Here is a 22,029-nt window from a genome sequence, read left to right on the forward strand (position 1 = left end):
AAGGAGGTAGGTGCTTTTACTTGTTATCTCCTTTAATCTTAATAATACTTTTCTCAGGTTATCATTCCTTTACATATGAAGAAATCAAGGCTTCAGGTTAAGTCAATCAACTTGTCCGAGTTCACACAACTTATTAAATGGGAGGGCCAGGAACACAGTTTTAACTTGACTATATTCTGTCCACTCTTCCAAGATTGTCCACATGGTTAATGCCCTCACTGCACACTGTGCTCATTCTCCCCTTCTCAAAGGGGAGACCTATTTAATAGGTCAAAACTTCCTCGTTCGATTTCCTCCCTACCATTCTCTACCTTTTCGTTAGAAGTTATTTATTGCTTTCTTACATATTAGATACTTATTGTGCATATTGTGTATGGTCCTCTGCTAGGTGGTAAGCTCTAGAAAGTTAGGGATCTTTGCTTGTTTTGTTTACAGATGCACCCCTCAAACCTAGAAGAGTGACTGATAGTAGACACCGGCCCATTCTTCCTTTCCCACTTTTCATCTTTAACTGTACAAGGACTTGTTTAACCATTTTCACTTTTAATTCCTGGGAAAACAAAACAGGACCTACATCTGAGCCAAATTAACATTAAAATATTTGAATTTAGTCTGAAATTCTGTTAAAAAATTAGGATAAGTATCATTTAAAAAGTTCTAGCCAGAATAAAAAGTGATTAAAAAAAAAAAAAGTGATGACAAGACATATAAAACAAACTGTAAAATGCGGAGATGCAAATGATGAAAGATTAGTACCTAAGAGTACCTGCTCACTTTCTGTGATGTTTTAGAGGCCAAATGTGAGACACAGATAAAAAAAAAAATCAGAGTACTCTAAAAGCAGTGGTTCCCAAAACCTTTTATTAAAAAAGTCAAATTGGGACTTCCCTGGCAGGCCAGTGATTAAGACTTCGCCTTTCAATGCAGGGCGTGTGTGTTCGATCCAAATTTTAAAAAAAATTTGGAATGACAAGAGTTACCAAATTTTAATTTTGCCAAAAAGGGATGTTACAAACTAAATATAATATACTATCACTATAATTTCATAAGCACACATTAACATAAAAATAATTTCAGTATAAAGGGTAGTCATTTTTACTGAGTAAATTTAGATTCACAAACACCTCATTTATAAAAAATAGCTCCATGTGTATTTAAGATTTACATGTGAAAAGTAAAACTTTTAAAACAAACTATAACAGAATCTTTATAATCTCAAGATAGAGAAGACTTCCTTTAAAGAGAAAAAGCATAATCATAAAAGAATTTGACATTAAAATTAAGAACGTCTAGTCACTAAAAGATACCATACTTAAAGTGAAAAGGCATGCAAATGACTAGAAAATTTGTGTAAAGCCTACCAAGCATTGTTATCCAGAATACATAAAAAGCATTTACAAATCAATAAAATAAACCCATAGAAAAACAGAATAGGCAATTCATAGAAGAAGGAACATGAATAGCCAAAAAATAAATGAAGGTGTTCTCAACAGCATGACTAACTGGGGAAGATACAAAAGAAACCTACAATGAAGTAACATTTCATACTCCTCATAATGTCAAAACTTAAGTCTATAAAGTATTTGGAAGGTGAGAAAACAGACCCTTTAATCCATTACTGATACAAACACTCTGGAGAGAAAACTGGTAGTTATCAAATGAAGTTGAAGAAACAGCTCCTAACCTGTGTTCTAGCAATCTACTACTAGATTTATATCCCAGGGCAATCTTTCTCAATAATGGCTTTTTAGTTGTTGTAACGAATGGGGGGTTACTACTGTATAGATGCCAGGGACACGAGGCACACTTGGTGTGTAAAGATAATGCTGTGCCACATCCCATGACTTTTGAACATTCTGTTGGACACTCATTCAAGGCAACAGAAGGAAAAAATAAGGTCAGATATTAATAAATTGGATTTGACACAAAGTATATTTGTATTGTTTTAATATAGGTGAAGATTTTCAAGAATGCAACCCTTGTGTAAAGAGAGAAGACTATACTTTTATTTTTGTTCCAACTTTACTGAAAATTAGTTATTTCAGAAACTCCCTTATCAACATCAGGGCCTCTATTGGTATTTGAATGGCCAATTCAACACACCTGTTTAATCTGCTTTAGCAGCTGTCCTATTCATGGTGATCCTATCCATGCAAAGTATCTGACTACTACTATTTCTTCTAGCAGTGCTTCTTAGACTTTAAGGTGCACTCAACTCACCTGGGAATCTTGTTAATATTCAGCACCTGAATCACTACGGTAGGGCCTGAGGTTCTGATTTCTAACAAGCTCCCAGAATTCTAATGTTACTGGTCTACTATCACACTAGGTAGCAAGATTACAGTGTGGTTGAGCCTGAGCATTGACACAGTGCAATACATTACTTTGTTATAAATTACTTCTTTATTTTAGTCAGGGCATTACTTTATTTAAAATATGAATGTAAGTTTATTATTATGAATTTCATTTTAGGACAGTATCGGGGAAGTTGTAAAATATTTCTATAAAAATGGGATATAGGTTCAAGAACCACTACCCTAGAGGAAGCCTTGCAAATGCACCTAAGTAAACATATACCGGAATATTCCCTACACACTGTTTAATAAGCAAACAATTGGAAACAACTAAAATGAGCAATAGAAACCTGATACAGTCACATAATGAAACACACACCATATGACAGTAAAAATAAACTAGAGCTACCTGAATAAACATAGATAAATCCTGGCATGATCAGTGAAGAAAGCAAGCTACAGATACAAAATTCATACTTAAATAGTCTTAAACCAATCAAAGAAAAACCATATAGTGTTCATGGATATAAAGGAATGTAGTAAAGTATAAACGGAAGGATGCATGTTAGCGGTTGGGAGTGGGGAAAAGGGAATAGGATTTAAGAGGGGTACCAAGTACAGAGGAAGCTTTGTTTTGTAGTTTTAACTTTCCAACTGGGTAATGAGTGCATGAATATTCATTATATTGTATATTACCAATACTTATATTGCTATATTATTTCTCATTTCACCTCAGTTGGCGAAAACCGTTGGGCCTAGAGAGATGTTTGGAAAACTGCTCCAAAGCAAAGATTCAGGACGAGAAGTCAGAAGACCCAGATTCAAGTCTCAGTTCTGGTTCTTACAAACTGTGTAGCTTTAGGCAATTCAAATAATTAACTTCTCTAGGCTTTATTTCTTCTGTAATAAAGTCATAAAGCATCACTTTTCTTCTCCAACTCACAAGGCTGGGTTTGAGAGCCATATTGCTATGTGAGAAATCTTTAATAGGGTAGGAAAGATAGGAGTAATTTTTGAGAAGTAAGAGCAAAACCTTGGATATATTAGAAATAAAATCTATCAGTAAACAAACCAACCAAGTCAATCTGTCACTCTATTTTCTTGTCATCACTGATTCTAAAGATATGATACCAAATTATATTTTCTTCTTAACACTGGAGAAATTTTGAGTTTATCACTTCCTAAGTGATGGCATATGGATAGACAGTCTCCCTATTATAACTATGTTTCTTTATCGTAATTCTTCACCAAGGAACTGAAATTCATGATACCAAAACAAAATTTCATTAAAAAGTACTCTTATTAACTAAAACAATCAATGTCACATAACCAGAGGAACTGTTGGTTCTCACTGCATAGCGAGCAGATGCACAGTTTATTAGTCCTATATTACAGATGGAGAAACTGACTCAGATGTGGGATAGCTTGCCTGGAGTTGTAGACCAATTCAGTGACAAAACTTGGAACAGACACTAACTGCCTAGTTCTTCTGTGTTCATTAAACTACCAAAAACATTACTTTGCCATAATGCTTTATGGCAATTCTGTTTGTCACAGGAAATAGAAAATTCTTTGTCGATGTCATGCACATTTCAAAATGGGCAAAGATACTCAAGGAAACAAGCCACTCATCAACTACAGTACTGCACAGCAAGTGACAAGATTAAAACTGCCTAGGCCTGCTAAAAATCTAATCCTATCCTTGACAATTAACCTTATTAATTCTACAGCAGGAGAAAAGAGAGATCAAAATATAGGTGAGGGTGCTATTCATTTCCTCCTGGATCTCAAGTAATATAGCAATTATTGCACAACAGGGACCTTATTTCTTTTATAAGGTGAAACATGGCTATCTCCACTGCTCTTCTTTAAATAAGCCTCCACCCCTACTCCCAACCAAAGAGTTGGGCACCCAAATTAGAACACTGGCAATTATGATAATTATCAAAATACTGGCTCTGACTACATATTAGATAAATCACCCAAATGAGCTTATGCTATAAACATATGAGACAAACTCTTTATAAAGTTCATTTTATTGTAAGTCTTCTTGTTAATGTAAACAGATGAATGCTTTTACAACATGTACCTGACTTTTTACTCAGACTCATTACCTAATGACTAGTAGTTTTAAATGATGCAAGATTTCCAAACTTCTTTTTATTTATTGGAGGCTTAAAAAAAAACAATGAATTATCTTACGGATCAAGTACTGCATATCACAGAAAAGTTTTAAACATGAATACCTTTTTGTAAGCTAACAGCCAAAATTTAAAGGTCACCCTCCCTGTATTCCGTTATTCATCCTTCTGCTTAACAAATCCACTTCACGCTGACTTAAATCTATGCGTCATTTTAAAAAGTTATATCCTGGCGTTGGCAGAAACCTCCATGGATCAAAGCTCCGAACATTCTTCTTTTTTAAATTTAAACAAGAAGCCAGGGTTAAACTCTCTTATTTACAAAAGCCCTTCACAACAGTACAATCTAACTTGACAGAACTTTTCGTTTCAGTGTTTAAAAAAATTCCAAAGAAAAACTCTAATTTTTCAACTCAAAAACAATTCCTGATGAGCCTACCCTAGAGTTCGGAAACAAGTAAAGAGTTCAACCATCGAGAGAAAACCACCCTACGGCGGCGGACCAGAATACACAAATCACCAAGCACGGTGCAGATTCGAGCTAAAGTCTAGGCTGGCACACACGAGGACATTCAGGAGACAGCCTTCAGGCGTCGCGACTCTCACAATGAGCCAGGGAGCGAAATGTGAACCTGGACCCATCCTTCCGTCCACAGGGAGAATAGCAAAGGAAATGAAATGAGGCCCTTCTCTGCAAGGAGGACCCAAGACCTTTCCTAGTCCGTCTGTCCGTCCCTCTCCCGCCCTCGGACTCCCGCAGCCTCACCGACCGCGAAGACTTTCCTATCTCTCCCCTTCACCGAACCAACAGAGAATCTTCTCAAAAACCCAGACGCGATCGGGAGTGGCTTCTCCGCCTTTGCCGGCGCCGAGAGGCATCCCAGTCGCCAACAACAAAGACGCCTCCCGCTCCCCTCCCCCCGCCCGGCCCCGGCTCGTCCCTCCCGCGCTGCTGCTCCGGGCCTAGCGCCCCCTCCCCGAGCCCAGCCGCAGCGCCCCGGCCCCCCGCGGCCCCACGCACCTGCACCTGAGGGCCGCAGCCAAAGCGTCAGGCAGAAAGGGCTGGGAGAGAACCTCTACCGCCGCGCTGTCCTCTACAAGGCGCGATCCGCGCTGCTGCCGCCGCCCGACTCTCCCGGCCTGCGGGCGGGCCCGGCCAAAGAGGGCGGACGAGGGCGGCAGCCCCCGGCGCCGGGACGAGGAAGGACGGCGGCGCCCAAGGGGGCCGGCTCGAGCTCCCGAGTCTCGCCTCGCGCCGGCCCTGCTCCTCCACACGGGTTCGCGTTCTGCTGACTAACGGCCCCGGCGCGAGGCGCTGGAGCGGCCGCCTCCGCCGCCGCCGTCGGCTGCTGTTGGGCCTCACGTCCCGCGCGGCCGTGGTCGCAGCTGCCGCAGCCGCCGCCACCTCCCTTTCTGGCACTGCAGACACCACCCAGACCCAGCCAGGTCTTTCTTCTCTTTAATCCTCCTTTCTTTGCTCCCCTTCGGCCTGCCGGCAGCAGGGCTCACTCTCGTGGCGGGAAGGAGGCTGGAAGGGAACCCAGGGGCTAGCAGAGAGCTCACTAAGCTACGAGTTGGTCACTAACTGAAGGAAAGTGCTAAGGCTGACCCGGACTCCAGCCTGCAAGCGGGCCGGGGGTTGGATACAGTCCAGTTTAGCCCGACTTGCACCAATCACAAGCCGCCCAGAGGAGTAGGGCGCCGGGAGAGGCCGAGCTGAGTCGGCAGGAGGCGGGGATTGCGGAAAAGAAGAGCCAATAGGAGCAAAGTTTTCCCGCCCCTTCACTTGGGCGGACTGCCGCATTCGGACCAATGGGGGAATTCTCGCTTCGAAGAAACTGGGATTTTTCGCCGGGTTTGAGAAAGAGGCTTCGCGGATGGGGAGGGATAGAGACTGGGCTGAGTAAAAGACCTTTGCTGGAGCTGAAGGGCCGAAAGGTGTCCTTTGACCTCCGCGAGGAGTCACGTGGGCTGCCGGGGGCGGGGGCAGAAATGCTGGTTAAGTTCCTTCCGGGTCGGAGGTGGAAACGTGAACTCCGTGGAGATAGTTCCTGGTATACTAGTCTTGGGTGCATCTTCCTTGTCCCAGCGCGAGGTGGTTGTGGTTTCGGCGATGAGCTCCCAGAAAGGGAACGTGGCTCGTTCCAGGCCTCAGAGGCACCAGAATACGTTTAGCTTCAAAAATGACAAGTTTGATAAGAGTGTTCAGACCAAGGTAGGAACCTGCCTATTGCACTAAATCTGACCCCAGGGAGGAATGGTTCAGTGGAGGGGAAAGAAGGAAGTAAGAGGAGTTGGCCAGGGCAAATGTGGACCGCAGCCCAGAGTTAGTTTTGGCTGCAGTGTAGCCCTTTCTTTGACCTGGATGTGTTGTCTCCTCGTAAATATATTTGGCGGTCAACATTTGACTAATTGTACTGAATGAACGGGACCCTCATCAAACCTAAAATGCAAAGGGAAAATTGAGTCGTTGAACGCTCCCATCTGGATTACATATTTGCAGTAGGAAAACGAGGATTATGACGCTAGTGTCTTCTTCAAATGTTGCACCAGGTTTATGCAGTCACTTTCTTTTTGGAAAATCCCAGGCCCATAGGTTTGTAGGGAGAATGTGAAAGCTCTTAAGCCCTCTTAGCCCCAGTGTCCACACCAACATAATTTCTCTCTCGTTTGTAAGATTGTTTTGAGAATCAAATTATTTGATGAATGCAAAACTGCTTGTTTTGCTGTTTATATTTCTTTAGCAGATTTCTTTAAGCTGGAAGGAAATTCAGACTGTATAGATAGCCAGAGGTCTTGGGTTGTATACAGCTACTAATTTGCTGTTAGGTATTTCCCCCTCCTCACTTAGCTGTATGGAGGGGAGATAATTGAAGACAAGAGCAGCTTGGGGGCAGCCGCCATCACATCAGATAAACCTGACGTTAACATAAACTGGAGCTCAAATTTGCTAGGTGTGTGGCTTAAGCAAGTTATTAAATATTTAATTTCTCTGAGTCTTACTTTGGTCTTAAATGAGAAACCCGCCTGTATTGTTGAGAGGTTAAAGTAAAGTAAATGATATATATAAATGATCTGGATCGTTAGTGTCCAACAAGTGATAAATTTCCCAACATTGGCTACGCAAGCAAAGTAACTTTTTTTTTTTTTTGGCTGCGTTGGGTCTTTGTTGCTAAGTGCCGGGTTTCTCTAGTTGCAGCGAGCGGGGCTACTTTTCGTAGCGGTGCGCGGCTTCTTATTGCGGAGCACGGGCTGTAGGCGCATGGGCTTCAGTAGTTGCAGCCCGTGGGCTCAGTACTTGTGGCTTGCGGGCTCTAGAGCGCAGGCTCAGTAGTTGTGGCGCATGGGCTTAGTTGCTCCGCGACATGTGGGATCTTCCAGGACTGACGATCGAACCCGTGTCCCCTGCATTGGCAGGCAGATTCTGAACCACTGCATCACCAGGGAAGTCCCAAAGTGACAGTTCATGGTAACCAGTGACTTCCTTTTTCTTTCCTCTTTCTGTCTTCACTATACAGATATTTAATGAGCATCTTTCTTGTACAAGGTCCTATGTGCATGTGTATACAGTGTTCAAAAGAGTTGATTCTGCCTTCAAGGAACTTATGGTTTTCTGGGTCATGGGACAATAAGCACAGAGATATATAATTATAAATTATGATGAAGGGAAGCACAGTTGAGTAAAGAAGAATAAGGAGGGATATTTTCAGTTGGGTGCTCAGAGGACCTCTCCTTTCCCTTAGTTAGGTTCAGATTCAGAAGGAAAACCTGGAACGACATTTGGGAAGACTTTCCCAAGTTTGTGCCTGTCATCAATAGGTAAACCAGAGTAAAAAAGCGTGCTATTCCAAATAGATGTCTTATCTTGCCCTGTATTCTTACTCTAAGTTTTTTCACAAGCATTTACTTCTGATTGTTTTTCATCAGGTGTAAACAGCAGTTTTAATAAGTATTTAGCTACAGTGTCTCTTACTGTGCTTCTTGTCCTTGTAAGTACAGGACTTCTTGAACTTGTACTTCTTGTTCTAGTACTTCGTCCTAGGCTTCTTGTACTTTTCATCGTGCATTTTCTGGTGTTATCTAACAACCATGTCATTATGGTCTTAAATGTTTTCATGAGTCTCAAGTTCAGTCACTAAGTTTCATTTTGTTTATCACTTTTATCATTAATTCCTTTGTCTCTTTAAATCGTGAGGAAGTCTCATTCGTCCATTGGTAGAACCACCAGGTGCTTTGTTATTGGAGGTTCTAACAAAAACAGCAAGAAATATTTTACTGAGGAAGATCATTAGGTTGATTGTTCATCTATCTAATGGAGGACTAATAATTGGCTGCATTCATGGCAGATTCTTGAACCAGCTATGTGTAGCTGTCTAAAGCCAAGATTTTGTCAGAAGCATCTGACCCTGTCTTCGTTCCTGCGCTTTATACCAGAAAGCTGTTTGAGTCAGCAACATCTAATAAAGGAGTGGTAAGATGTGCATGATTCTCTGTAACTCTCCTTGAAGGATTGTAGTAACAATTGACTACTTGTACCTCATTATTTTGTCGTAGTCTTGCATGACAGTTCTCCTTCTCCTCGTCTGCCAAGCAATTTGCCAGTACTGAAATTAGAAGTTGGATAATGACAGCTGTTTTATTGGAAAGTTTATCTAAGTAAAGCACCCGCTCCCAAAAAGACACAGGTGATAACTGTCTTCATATACTTGAATATATTCCAGAAGAGGAGAGAAGCTTCGCATTCCAAATGGCCAAACTTGAACCAACGGGTCAAAGTAAAAGAGATAGGTTTCAGATCAGTATAAGGGAATTGTCTAATGGTGAGGAGCATGCACTAGAATTTTGTAACCTCCCCGTCACTGGGGTTATTAAAAGAAGCCTCTATGGCCATTGGCCTGCAGTGCCCTCTCATGACTTGCAGAGGTGAGGTGGAGATGGGAGTAGGTTTAAATCTCTTCTAGTCATTTGGTACTAAAATATTGATTGTTATCAATATCAGGCTTGTGTCCCTTATTGGAAAGGCAATAATGTGTAGTGGAAGGAACCCTGGACCAAGAAAAAAGAGCCACATATTAGCCCCAGTTCTGTTGTTTATTTTGCTTTGTGGTGTTAGTTTACATATAGCTTTTAATCTATACGACAGGGTTAATACTATCTTTTGTCTTACCTTCCTCTCACAATTGCTATGGAGATCATTACAAAAATATTTTTAAGAAATAGTGATACGAATAGAACTAAGCATAAAGCATATGATAATTTATGTGGACTTGCAGTTGCTCAAAGCTTAAAAAATTAATTAGAAAAGAAATGCATGTTTGTTGAAGAATATTGAAACAACAGAGAAATGTATAAAGTGTAAAAGTGAAAGTACCTTTTTCCAGGCCTGTTCCTCTTCAGATGTAGTCACTGTTAACAGTTAGCTGTGTATGTTTTTAGACATCTAAGCACAATATAGTACATATGAAATAAAATGCATTTCTCCTTTCTCATTTAGAAAAGTATGTCAGAACGTAGAGATTAAGCTCATTCTTTTTAATGGCTGTATAATATTCTATAATATATATGTAGAGTAGCTTATTTAATTACTTTCCTATTAATAAACATTTGAGTTGTTTTCAATTTTTCACTATGACAAATAAAGTTGCAGTAAATTCTTGTATTTGCATATTTGTTCCACATCAGTTATTTGGTACCAAACATTGTGGTAGATACTAGGGGTATAAGGTTGAGCATAATATACAGCCGTGCCTTTAATTGAAGCTTATAGTTTAGTGGGCAAGGTGACAGGCATTAATCAAATAATCTTTTGAGTATGTTAATACAAATGGCGGTAAGAGCTAGGAGGAAAAGTCTAAGGGAACCTTGAGAGTATCTAGCAGGAAGTCTTGATTAAGTTTGGAGGGTTTAAGAAGGCTTCCCTGAGGTCTGAAGGATGGATAGCGTTTAACTAAATGAAATGGGAAGAGCATATATTATCTTCTTAAGGATGCTGTTTGTTTCATATGTGTAGTCAGCATTGTTTTTACTAGCATGTCTGAAAGTGTTAGAGCCCCAGGATCACACGATTTTGTTAGGGCAGAAGTCAATTTCGTGGTCAATACTAGATCTCACTTTTAGGGGGGGTCATAGTGTACATTAGCATGAAACACTTAGATGTTTTGCAGTTTTAAAAAAAAATTATTTAGCCAAAACTTCCCTGGCTGTGGACTTTGGTTTACATAATACCAGTTGAATGTGAATTAATTTTGGGGGGAACACACTCATTTTGGGAAACTCTTGTTACTACCTTGAAATGGAAAAGGAAAAGGAAAATCTGAGGCTATACTCTCTAAATAGTTTTGGAAATAAAGTTTTGTTAATAATAGCTAATGCTATGTACTTAAGTGTGTTAGCATCTGTGAATATTTGGTATGTATTATCTAATTTGATCTTCAAAAATAACCCTAAGACAGGTGCTACAGTTATCCCATTTTGCATCTTGGGAAATTAGGACTCAGAGGTGAATGGTGTGCCCAAAGTTACATTAATAGCATGTGGCTATCCATTGATTAGGTGTAGTCTGTGCTGGGAGACCTTAAAGAACGGGTAAATCAAAAGTCCCTTTTTGTGTCTGTATGTTGGTTGTTGTTTTTGAATACTGTGTTTTTGTCTATAATAGAAGCAATGTGACACCGGATTAGGGTTGGAACAGAGATGAGCTTTATTGCCACTACCCCTAAACACTACCTGTTTGAAATGTTCCATGGAAAGAGTCTCTTCTCATAAAGTGTGGCCCCCTGGAGTGTCACATATCACAGATATGGGCTGGTTGGAGCGGGTCCCATCTAATCAGCCAGGGCTCTGGAACAGGGGTGGGGCTCCTCTCACTCACTTTGTGTGAAAGCAGATGCTAATTCCTTCAAGACCCTCAGCTCCTGGTTTAGGCAGAAAGCTGTCTTAAGTTTAAGGTGATATGATTACATTTATACAGCAGAACAGGATTCTGTGTTTACAAGCACCTTTATTCACAATAGCCAAAAAAACAAAACAAAAAACAAACAAAAAACCCCACAAATATACTTCAACAAGAGAATAGATCAACAGATTGTGTCAATCATATAATGAAATACTACTCTGCTATTTAAAAAAAAGCTACTGATACATGGAAGCATGTAGGTAAATCTCAAAAACATTGTGTGGAAGGAAAGAAGTCAGGTGTTTCTCACATCTATAGAAATCTGAACAGTAGTTGCCTTGGGTTGTGGGGGAATTGACTGGAAGGGGTTCAGGACAACTTTCTGGAGTGACGGAAACATGAAGATCACAGGCATTTATTGAAACTCATTGAATTGAGAATTTAAGGTCTGTGCATGACACTGATATAAATTTTACCTCAATTATAAACAGATATGACAGCCATGACTGATTAACTACTCAGATGTCATGATGTTCTGTTTTTGTTGTTTGCTTTTTGTTTGGGGAAGTTGTAGAAATACTACCTATTATCAGTATGTTTTTAAAAGAAAACTATTTTTTTAACTTCTCCAGAAAGAAAACAAATGACAGGTTGACATTCTGTCATATTGAATATGTTAGCTAACCACAAGTCAAATTAATTCTAATAGTTGTCTTCTAATATTTTCCCATTTTGTAAGCTTTTATCTACAAACTCCAGTCATGACCCTTAAGTTAAATATTGTCTCTCTGTAAGAGGAATACAGATGATCGTTACAAAATGGATCTTGGGAACTCCTTGGTGGTCCAGTGGTTAGGACTCTGTGCTTTCACTGCTGAGGACCTGGGTTCGATCCCTGGTTAGGGAACTAAGATCCCACAAGCCATGTGGCGTGGCAAAAAATAAAAAACAAACAAAAAACAAAAACAAAATGGATCTTGTTCATAAGATTACTGAGCCTGGATCTTATTTTTCTTAGATTGACTCCAGGATAGAGTCATAATAATTTAGTTGGCCATGATGCCTGACACTGTAAGATGAATGAATAAAACCTTGCTATGGAAAAGAGTACTATTGGTAAGGGTCATTTTGTTCAGGTAGCTTGGAATCAAGTCATATGGGATCTTTGTCCTATCTCCTCTAGCCCAAAGATGTTGTTATTTAGGAAATGGTCTCAGATTGGTTTAGGTAATCTCTGAGGTGAGTGATTTTGGTATGAGTGATGAAGTGCCAGTCATGGGAATAAGTGTTATTTCTTAATCAATGGGTTTCAACAATTAAGGTTTAAATGAGTGAGTAGCCATTAAACAAATCTGCAGCTGGGCAGGAATAGATTCCACTGTAGTTTCAAGGTAACCATCTTTGGCACTCTGGAGATCACCTGGGACTCCCTTTGATCTTTTTTTCCAGATTGGGAAGTGCTCTTTGATATATTTCACCAAGGCTGTCTATTACATGGATTGAAATTAAATGTATCCTACCCCCAATTGACTTCTTATTAAATTCAACATACTTTTTCAATTGACAAGGTGATTTAATCTATGGTGTGCTGGGCATTATGATACATAAGAGTATTGTAGTAAATAAAAGTCATTGTGCTAGTGAACATTCACTATTTTGAATGTTTTGAAGTATTGTATTCCCTATCTTTTACACAAAATACTCTCATCCATGTTTTGGGATATTTCATATACCTACAGTCCCAAGGTGCTTCCACTTGAAGCCAATAAACTGATTTTGCATGTTTCTTATTTTTGATGCCTGCTACAATTGTTTTTTTCTACATCAACCATATGTTGTAGACATTTCATTTTATGTACAATGAATGGCAACTGAAATTAACTTGTCTTGATTTGGTCTATGTGTTAAGGAATAGTACCATACTCACTGTTGGATTATAAAATTTTATAATTACATTGTCAACACTTGTTTCTACATAAAGTTAAATACTACCCTGTTAGAAATATTCTCAGAATTCTTCATCTAGGTAAATTAGTTCACCTGAGAGAGAGAAAGTCGGAATGTATATTAACTCTTCCCCAAATGGGTCATTTTCCGTTTGGAGAAACACTGTGTAGTACGGAGTGGCGCAGTTGGACAAAGAACCTCAGGGATGACAGTTACAGGCTGCTGCGGCATTTGTTATTTTAAGCTATAGGACTCTCCACACCTGCACAAGTGTTATTGTGCGGTCACAGGCAGGTGTACAGAGAATCGTGTTTGTCCTCAGAGCAACCCTGCTGCCAGCTCACTCCAGCCTAATTGTTATTGGTCTTTTTCTCACCATTGACTTTTGTGAAAGGAAGAAATGAAATGAGAAAGGGGATAAACGGATAGCTAACATGCCTAAGATTCCTTTCTGAGATTTTCCTTATCACTCCAGGCCAAATAGCACTTAAATATACTGAATGAATTAAATAAACGTTCCTCTTCTGAACTTGTCTATGTATGCAAGGCCCTCTACATGAAGGTAATTATCATTAGGATTCTTTAGTTGCTAACTTAAGCAAAAAGGGAATTTATTGGAAAGATACTGAACTGCTCTTATGAAGCTTAGAAAAGGTGTTTGTTAATTTGTTTTGGTTGCTTTTTTAGTGTCCAAGATTCCCAAGTTGGCCATTTTTGCTGGGAAATTTTATACTCATTTGGCTTTGTGTAGATCCTAGCTTGATACAGTCCTTGAACTTTTCAATGCCCCCTCCCCTAACCCTTCCAATTTGCCTCCTGGAACTGATAGTTTACTATCATCAAACAGAGACATAGTGTTGAAAATAAAATTTCGTTCACTTTCTTGCCCTAACTGACTATTCCTGGGAACTCTGTTTCCCTATAGTCTTTAAGTAATGACGTTTTTTCACCCCACATCTTCAACCCCTCATTTAGAACCCTTTCTCCCATTTGTTGCTTCAGTCTATTTTTTCCTTGCTCAGAACCCCAGCTCTTCTGAAATGCATGCCATCAGACTATTATCCCCGCCAGATCCATCCTTACCTCCTCGTTAGTACCTGGCTCACTGCTTTTCCACAGTTTTCCTGTCATTAGACTTAGTGATTGCTACAGCCACATGGATAATCAAACATATGACCTCACAGCTTTTAGAACCCCCCACCTCAGAAATCTACTCCCATGGTCAAATGTTAAACCTCATTGCTGGTAACTGCTCCTCTTATAAACTTAAAACAAACAAACAAAAAGAACAACAAAAAAACCCACTGTCTACTTACCTGATTTCCTTATTCCTCAAATAATTTTTTTTTAACTCTACTGGGTGCTCATGTGCATTAACTTTTCCACTTTTCACTGCACCTCATTCATGTCCTTTTTTCCCTCATCTAGCTTGGAGACCATGTTCTATCAGTACAACTGCTCTTTTTCATGTACTTCAAATCCCTTATCCTTCTTTCCTTCTGTGGTACTTGCCTGGCAGAATCCTAACCTTGCTTAGATCCAGCTTTCTATCCACCATCATATCTACCAAACTACCTGCATCTGTACCCCTACACTCTCCTTCCTGTTACAATGGATGAACTGCCTGTCTCTGCCTAAGACTGGTCCCTTTCCTTGCACCCTAGAGCTCATTTCTTCTTGCCTACCTTAGGACTTAAAGGCTTAAGACTTCTCAGTTGTCCATGTTCTGTTGCATCATCAGTCTTTCCATCTGTAGTGGGTTATTTCAATTAAAAAAAAAAAAATCCTCCTTAGATAGAACCCATGTTCTTTTCTGGCCCCACCCCATTTCTTCCTTCTTCTTTATAGACAAGCTCCTGGATCTCCATTTCTTTACCTCCCATTTTGTTCTATCCCTATTTAAATAATTTTTGTACATAACATTCCACTAAAACCACCCTCGTCAAGGTCATCGATCTCTGTGTTGCCAAATCTTTGTTAATGCTCAGTACTCATCTCACTCAATTGATCAGCAGCATTTGCCTCTCCAGCACTCTTTTTTTTTTTTTAAAGCAGCTTCTTTGCACTGTTTTTTTTTTTAAAGTTAATTTATTTGTTTATTTTTGGCTATGTTGGGTCTTCGTTTCTGTGCGAGGGCTTTCTCTAGTTGCGGCAAGTGGGGGCCACTCTTCATCGCGGTGCGCGGGCCTCTCACTATCGCGGCCTCTCTTGTTGGGAGCATAGGCTCCAGACGCGCAGGCTCAGTAGTTGTGGCTCACGGGCTTAGTCGCTCCGCGGCATGTGGGATCTTCCCAGACCAGGGCTCGAACCCGTGTCCCCTGCATTGGCAGGCAGATTCTCAACCACTGCGCCACCAGGGAAGCCCTCCAGCACTCTTCTTGAAATAATTTTTTTCATTCAGCTCAGTCCATGAGTTTAAATACCATCTTTATGCTGATACCTTCCAGATCTGGAACTCCAGGCCAACCTCTCTCCTAAGCTGCAAAGTTGTATATTTAACTGCCTACTTGACCTCTATTCTTAAATATCAAAAAGGTTTCTTAAGCTTAACATGGCAAAGAAAGAACTCTTAATTTTTCTCTTTCAAACCTTTTCCTCCTCCTGTGCTTCCCAACTCTGTAAACAACTCCACTATTTACCCAGTTCGTCAAACCAAAATGTAAGAATTACCCTTGATTCTTGGCCTTCTCTCACATTCTGTGTTTCTGTTTGTCAGCAAGACTGTCAACTGTTAAATTATCTTAATTTTCATAACTTTCACATTATTTTGGTAATCGGCTTTTGGTTAGAAGACTATGGTTGACTGAGACCTTTTTACCAAGAAGGATAGTCGAATAGATTGATCTCAAACTGTGAATTAGAATTCCAATACTGTCAATTTAGGCCATCATTCCTATACGTAGATGTGGTCTGTTTTGTTTTGGTTTTGATCTGATAACTTTGAAGAATAAAAATATTTTGAAGTGCATGCATTGGGTAGGAAAAATTTTTTTTGTCAATTTTTGTCAGATTTCAGATTTGGATTTTTGGCCACAGATATCAAGCTCTTATTCAAGACAGTAGCAGCATGGTGTGGTAGAAAGACATTGATCTTGGAGTCAAAAGATTTAGGTCAAATTCCCTAGTATGTACTGGCTCTGTGATCTTGGATAAATTTCTTAACTAGTCAAGATCTTAGTGGGTTTAGCTATATTGTGAAAGTTAAGTAAGATTTATGAAAATGCTCACATGGTACTTGGCAGTGTTAAGTATTCTGTAAATGCCAGTCCATTCCTTCATCTTACTAAGATGTTCATCATGCTCACATGCTACACCCTCAGTAATGCCCTTCCTGGTTAATCCCACTGGAATGTCTCACTCCGTCCCTGTGGCATTTATTGCCCTCACCACACATATAGTGCATGTCTTATTAGTTATTAATATATATGTCTTGGCTTCTTTCTCTTTCTCTTACATGTACATACACAAATGCCGTCTACCTCTGATGGGAGGGGCTCAAGCATTTTTTTTTAACTACTCATGGTGTACTCTGTAATATGTCGCAGCAGTTCAGTGCTCTGGAATGAAGGAATGGAAATCAAGTAGTTCTTATTGACATTGTACAGTTGATTGTTGGTCTTTGTTAATTCATCTGTCTTTATTGACATAACATCTGTCATATTGTTATGTAGCAAGCATTTGCAAAAGATGAGTATGATATGAATCCTTCATTCAGGAATCAGACTAGTAACTACTCTAAAAAGTGAAAAAAGGTAAATATGGAGCTTTTCATTTATTAAACTTTTGTTGAAGTATAACATACAACATATAGAAAGTGCAAAAATCATAATAAAGTTCAATGAATTTTCACAAACTGAACCCAGTCAGCTCAGATCAAGAGAATGTCACTGACCTCTCCTATTCACTACCACTCTCTCCTCTAATAACCATTATCTTGATGAATATGAAGTATTTTTAAATAACCTTAAAGTCACGGCTTTTGGAGTCAAAGGAGAGGGAGTTATAGGTGCCTGGATGACCAGCCTTTCTTTACAGAAATAGTATTAGTGGATGTAGACAAGCATCCTGATGGATCATCTTAACTGCTTAAATGTACAACACCACTTGATATAACCCTTGTTTGGGATGAAAGAAATTGGTGTGATTTGATTTTCCAAGTGATTGATTTGGTCCCTGTAGGATTTTTGACTTCTAAAACTATCAAGAGTAAATTTGAACTTTCCTTTAGCTTTGGAGTTGATTATTTCAACCTCAATCCTAAATGTCTTCCAATTTATCTACTTATGAGGTTGAATTACATTTTTAGAACTTTATGGTGCATATTTTCTTAGATATTTTATCAAGTTCATTTCTAATTGGAATAGATTTATATTCTAAAGTTAATGTAATTATTCAAATTGTCCTTACGGAACGGAGTTATATGACACATTTTCTTTTTTCTTTGTTTTTGCTTTGGCAGAGTTATATGTTATTAACAAGGAAGTATTTCTTCTTGTAGATGATAGAACTATATACATGTATAATAATTTTCAGTGATGGCCCATCAGCATTAGAATTCTGTTGTAGCTTTATATTAATTGCACCTGGTTTTGAAGGCCATTTACAACATGAATATGAAACACCAAGCTAAACTAAGGATTATTTTAAATGCTTTGTTGTCCTGTAAAGATTTATATATAATTAAATGCTCAGCCCTGTCTTACCAGGTGGCTGACCTGTTTGTTTTGAAATTACTCATGTCCCTGAAGTCATCAAACTGAGTAATATACTTGACATCATAGTATATACTTGTATTTGTGAATGTTCTAGATACCATCATTAGCCTTTATCACAAGACATTATAGTAATATGATATCATGTTTCCTGTAAATGTGAATGCTTGTAGGACATCATGCTAGATCTAATTTTTAATAAAGTTAGAATAGTCATATGGGATAAGTTGTCATTTATCATCCATATGAAAGAATATTATGGTTACTTTTACACATGTGATGCTGTTGCTCTAATTTAAACTCCTTATTGAACCATGGATGGTTCTTTAACCCTCATATGATGATTTCGTTGGCTGTTCCCTAGTATATTTAAATAAAAAACCTGGTTTATCTTGGTAGTTAACTCTCATCTTAGGGATTCTCTAGAGACGCCTTTATTAATGCCTTCTTTTTGCTACCCAGTAAGAAAAAATCAGTCAAATTTTACTAAGTCTTCTTCTTCTTCTTCTTTTTTTTAAATCATTTCCTACAATTATTATTATTATTATTTAATATAAATTTATTTATTTATTTATTTGTTTATTTATGGCTGTGTTGGGTCTTCATTGCTGCACGCAAGCTTTCTCTGGTTGCAGTGAGCAGGGGCTAATCTTCATTGCAGTGCGCGGGCATCTCATCGCGTTGGCTTCTATTGTTTCGGAGCACGGGCTCTAGGCGCGCGGGCTTCAATAGTTGCGGCACGCCGGCTCAGTAGAGTTTTTGAATCTGCAAGGCTACCAGTCAGCCTTGAATCTCCGGTGACTCCCCCACCCCTCAATCCAAATCCTTCCAAAAGCCCAGTTTGAAGAAGCTAACAGTTAATCTATTGTTTTAAACACTATTTTAACTCTTAACAATACTATTGCTTACTATTCAGATTTCCTTCATGCCCATTCCTTTTGTCTCAACTAGATGTGAAGCCCTGTGAGGAGAGAACTGTGTATTGTAAATCTTCTGAATCCCTGCGATGCCTAGCATAGTACTGAGTACACAGTAGCTTGTACTTTTTTCGAATTGTTCCTGTAGACAGCAGAGAGATGGTCATGGTACATGCTGTACTTACTTCTAACCTGTGATACATTTTATAATTTGACTGTTGGAAGGAGTCCTAAACTTGGAGTCAGGGCGAAGCAGGAGTAGACTCTTCAGATTCCTTCCTATATGGCTACTGAGTCACTCTCTGTAACCATGGGTAAGTTATATCAACTCTCTACAAATTAGAATAACAATAAATAACAATACTACTTTCTTCCTTCCACACAGGGCTGATGTGAGAATAAAATAAGAACTATAGGACAACTTCAGATTTTTAAAAAACTATGGAAATAAATTGTAGTAGTGTTTTGTTATAGGTGATTTGCATCCTTCATTTCAGAACACATCTTAATTTTATCCCTTAGTTTTTTTATATTCTTTTTTTTTTTTTTAGTTTTTTTATATTCTTGTCATCAAAAACATCTTTCTTTTTTAAGAATGAGAAAATGCTCTCAACTGAAGTTAGGTTAAGTCACATGTGAATACTGCGCTCTAGACTAAACGAATCATGGCACAAACCTAATTTTTTGTGACTTGACTCCTCAATCAATTGTCAGCATATACAGGTTATTCTTATGATATATTAATGTGACCAGAACAAGGCAACTATCTTTGAAGAAATTAACTAGCTTCAGTATGGCAGTTGTCCTTGTATACCTGTACCCAAGTAAATGACATACAATGCTGATTTATTTTAAAAGATAAAATCATTTGGTTTGTGGGCATTGCCAATTATTATGCTTGGAAGAGTTAAATCCAGAAATTCCTAAAATATGCTATTAAAAGGAAATGAATGTCATTGTTCTTTTTTGTTTAATACATGCTAAACAATGGTTGGTCAGTAGTTTGCCTCTTTTAAGATCACTAACTTGGGGCATACCATACTGGTTGGACAAGATCTCAAATTGTGACTAACTTTTAATGAGTGCTTATAAAAACACATGTGTTGCCTCATGACACTACACAATTGCTGCTTGAGTAGGGCTTTTTGCATTCCAATTGGATTGTACATAGTTGGCCCATGTAGCTCACTACTTAGTTTACACTTTATTTTTTAGGTCTCAGTGTGTTGAAAATCTGTGAAGAACATGGTAGAAAAGTAAATCATCCTCTTTTAGAACATTGCTTAGCAAAGGTAATATTTTCGTTCTTAAATGAATTTTTCTAACTTTTGAATTTTGTTTTGTGCCTTTTAAGCAAATAACATATAATACTGCAAAGTTACCCTAGGAACAAGCCAGCAGGTCTGGCCCTATTTGCAAAACAATATACCAGTGTTAGAATTTGAGTCAAAACATAGGACAAAAACATAGACAAAATTTTACTCTGCAAAATTTTGTGCTTTTCTTTTTTTCTTTTTTCCTTTACTATTTAGAAAACCTTGAAAGCTGTAGGGGAACACTTTCTACTTGTAACTTTAATAGAATGCCCTAAACTAAAAGGCATCTTTTTATGGGTTCTGCCTCTGCTGTCCTGATTAATTGTGTGACCTCAGGCAAATCTCTTAATTCTCTGAGCCTCAGGTTTCTCATCTGCAAAATGAAGATAATTATGCCTGCCCCTAGCCACAGGAATGTTCTAAGAATAGCAGCAGGGAGAATTTTTATAAAGGATTAGGCATGTGGTTTATAGATTTATGATAGCAGTCTTTTATGTAAAAATTATTTAGTTTGCTATTAATTTTATAGTGAAAACCAAAAAACCTGTTTTATAATAAACCATGTAAATAAATAATCTTTCCCTAAGCATGCTTTTGTCTAGACACCTGATCAAAGTACAGACATGTCCCATAGATATGAAATCACTCAAGGACTTAAATAAGCAAAAGAACATTGGCCAGAACTGTAAACAACCAAGCAGGGAGTTAAATGATAAGTATAGTAGAAGATTTCTTGAGAAGCTAGAAATACATGTATTTAGCTCTATCTCCTCCAGTTTTGATAGACATCCTCTGTTGGAAAAGAATGTATCAGGACCTCTCTTCCCTGTGCTTCCCCCAAATACTCATTAACTCTCCTGTTAATTAAGTTGTACTGTTTTCTGTATTTGATGATGAGAGTAACATGGGGCTGTGAACAGTAGAGGGAGAAACAAAGGTTGAGAATCACTGATCTGGAAATTACCCAGATTTCCTAGCATGTTCCTAATCTTAGATTCCATAGCTAATTGAGATTTGGTCTGACGTTTGACCTTTTAACTAAGGCAGGGTTAAAACATAGGGAAGAGTGAAGAAGAAGTAATTTCCCAGCTTTCAGAGTGTTTAGATTTGGCCTAAATTCCAGGAATAGGAATAAAGGCCATAAACTATTTCCATGAATTCTATTTTTCCTGACCATGAGAAAGTCAGAGTAGAAAACAGATGGTTTCTATACAGTGCAGTACCACTGTGAACCATGTCTGAATTAAGGGACTTTAGACATACAGACTGAGAATCTAGGATAAATTACATTTAGGGGTGATATCTTTTGATATTAAACTTTGGAAAAGCTTCTTAAGTAATAGCTCTTCTGGACTCTTGACTTATATCTCTAACATAGGTTTTCCTGTCAGTTCTGAGGTTATTCTGGACAACACTGTACGTTTCAACAAACACTGTATGTTTCAAAGATTTCTCTAAGTTACTCGATTGGAAATCAAAGTGCATCTTCCCAAGTAATGATGCTTTCAATGGGGAAACTAGAAATCAGACTGAGATTGTTTCTTTTTTCTTTTAAATTTATTGATTTTTATTTATTTATTATTTTTGGCTGTGTTGGGTCTTCGTTGCTGCACGCGGGCTTTCTCTAGTTGCAGCGAGCAGGGGCTACTCTTCGTTGTGGTGCGCGGGCCTCTCATTATGGTGGCTTCTCTTGTTGTGGAGCACGGGCTCTAGAGTGCGGGGGCTTCAGTAGATGCGGCACGTGGGCTCAGTAGTTATGGCTCGTGGGCTCTAGAGCACAGGCTCAGTAGTTGTGGCACACGGGCTT

General features: G+C 38.8%; 2 protein-coding genes across 4 annotated transcripts in view; one reads left to right on the plus strand and one right to left on the minus strand.

Annotated features, from left to right (window-relative positions):
- Window positions 1–6,045, minus strand: part of ABHD17B (abhydrolase domain containing 17B, depalmitoylase) — a 37,348-nt gene extending 31,303 nt beyond the window's left edge. Inside the window, exon 1 of one of the 2 annotated variants that reach the window (XM_082401506.1) lies at window positions 5,457–6,045. The gene's annotated coding sequence lies outside the window, so the exon portion shown is untranslated. The remainder of the gene's footprint in view (window positions 1–5,456) is intronic. The other variant, XM_082401505.1, reaches the window with a different exon arrangement.
- A 193-nt stretch (window positions 6,046–6,238) lies between these two features.
- Window positions 6,239–22,029, plus strand: part of LOC309633109 (uncharacterized protein C9orf85 homolog) — a 61,415-nt gene continuing 45,624 nt past the window's right edge. The window contains exons 1-3 of one of the 2 annotated variants that reach the window (XM_082401531.1): window positions 6,524–6,650; window positions 19,132–19,220; window positions 20,122–20,198. In XM_082401531.1, the coding sequence (XP_082257657.1) occupies window positions 19,190–19,220; window positions 20,122–20,198 (108 nt within the window). In that variant the 5' untranslated portion in view covers window positions 6,524–6,650; window positions 19,132–19,189. Of the gene's footprint in view, window positions 6,651–19,131; window positions 19,221–20,121; window positions 20,199–22,029 lie in introns of both variants that reach the window. The other variant, XM_082401532.1, reaches the window with a different exon arrangement.

This window comes from Balaenoptera borealis (assembly GCF_965194805.1).
Source record: "Balaenoptera borealis genome assembly, chromosome: 8".
Lineage (NCBI taxonomy): Eukaryota > Metazoa > Chordata > Mammalia > Artiodactyla > Balaenopteridae > Balaenoptera > Balaenoptera borealis.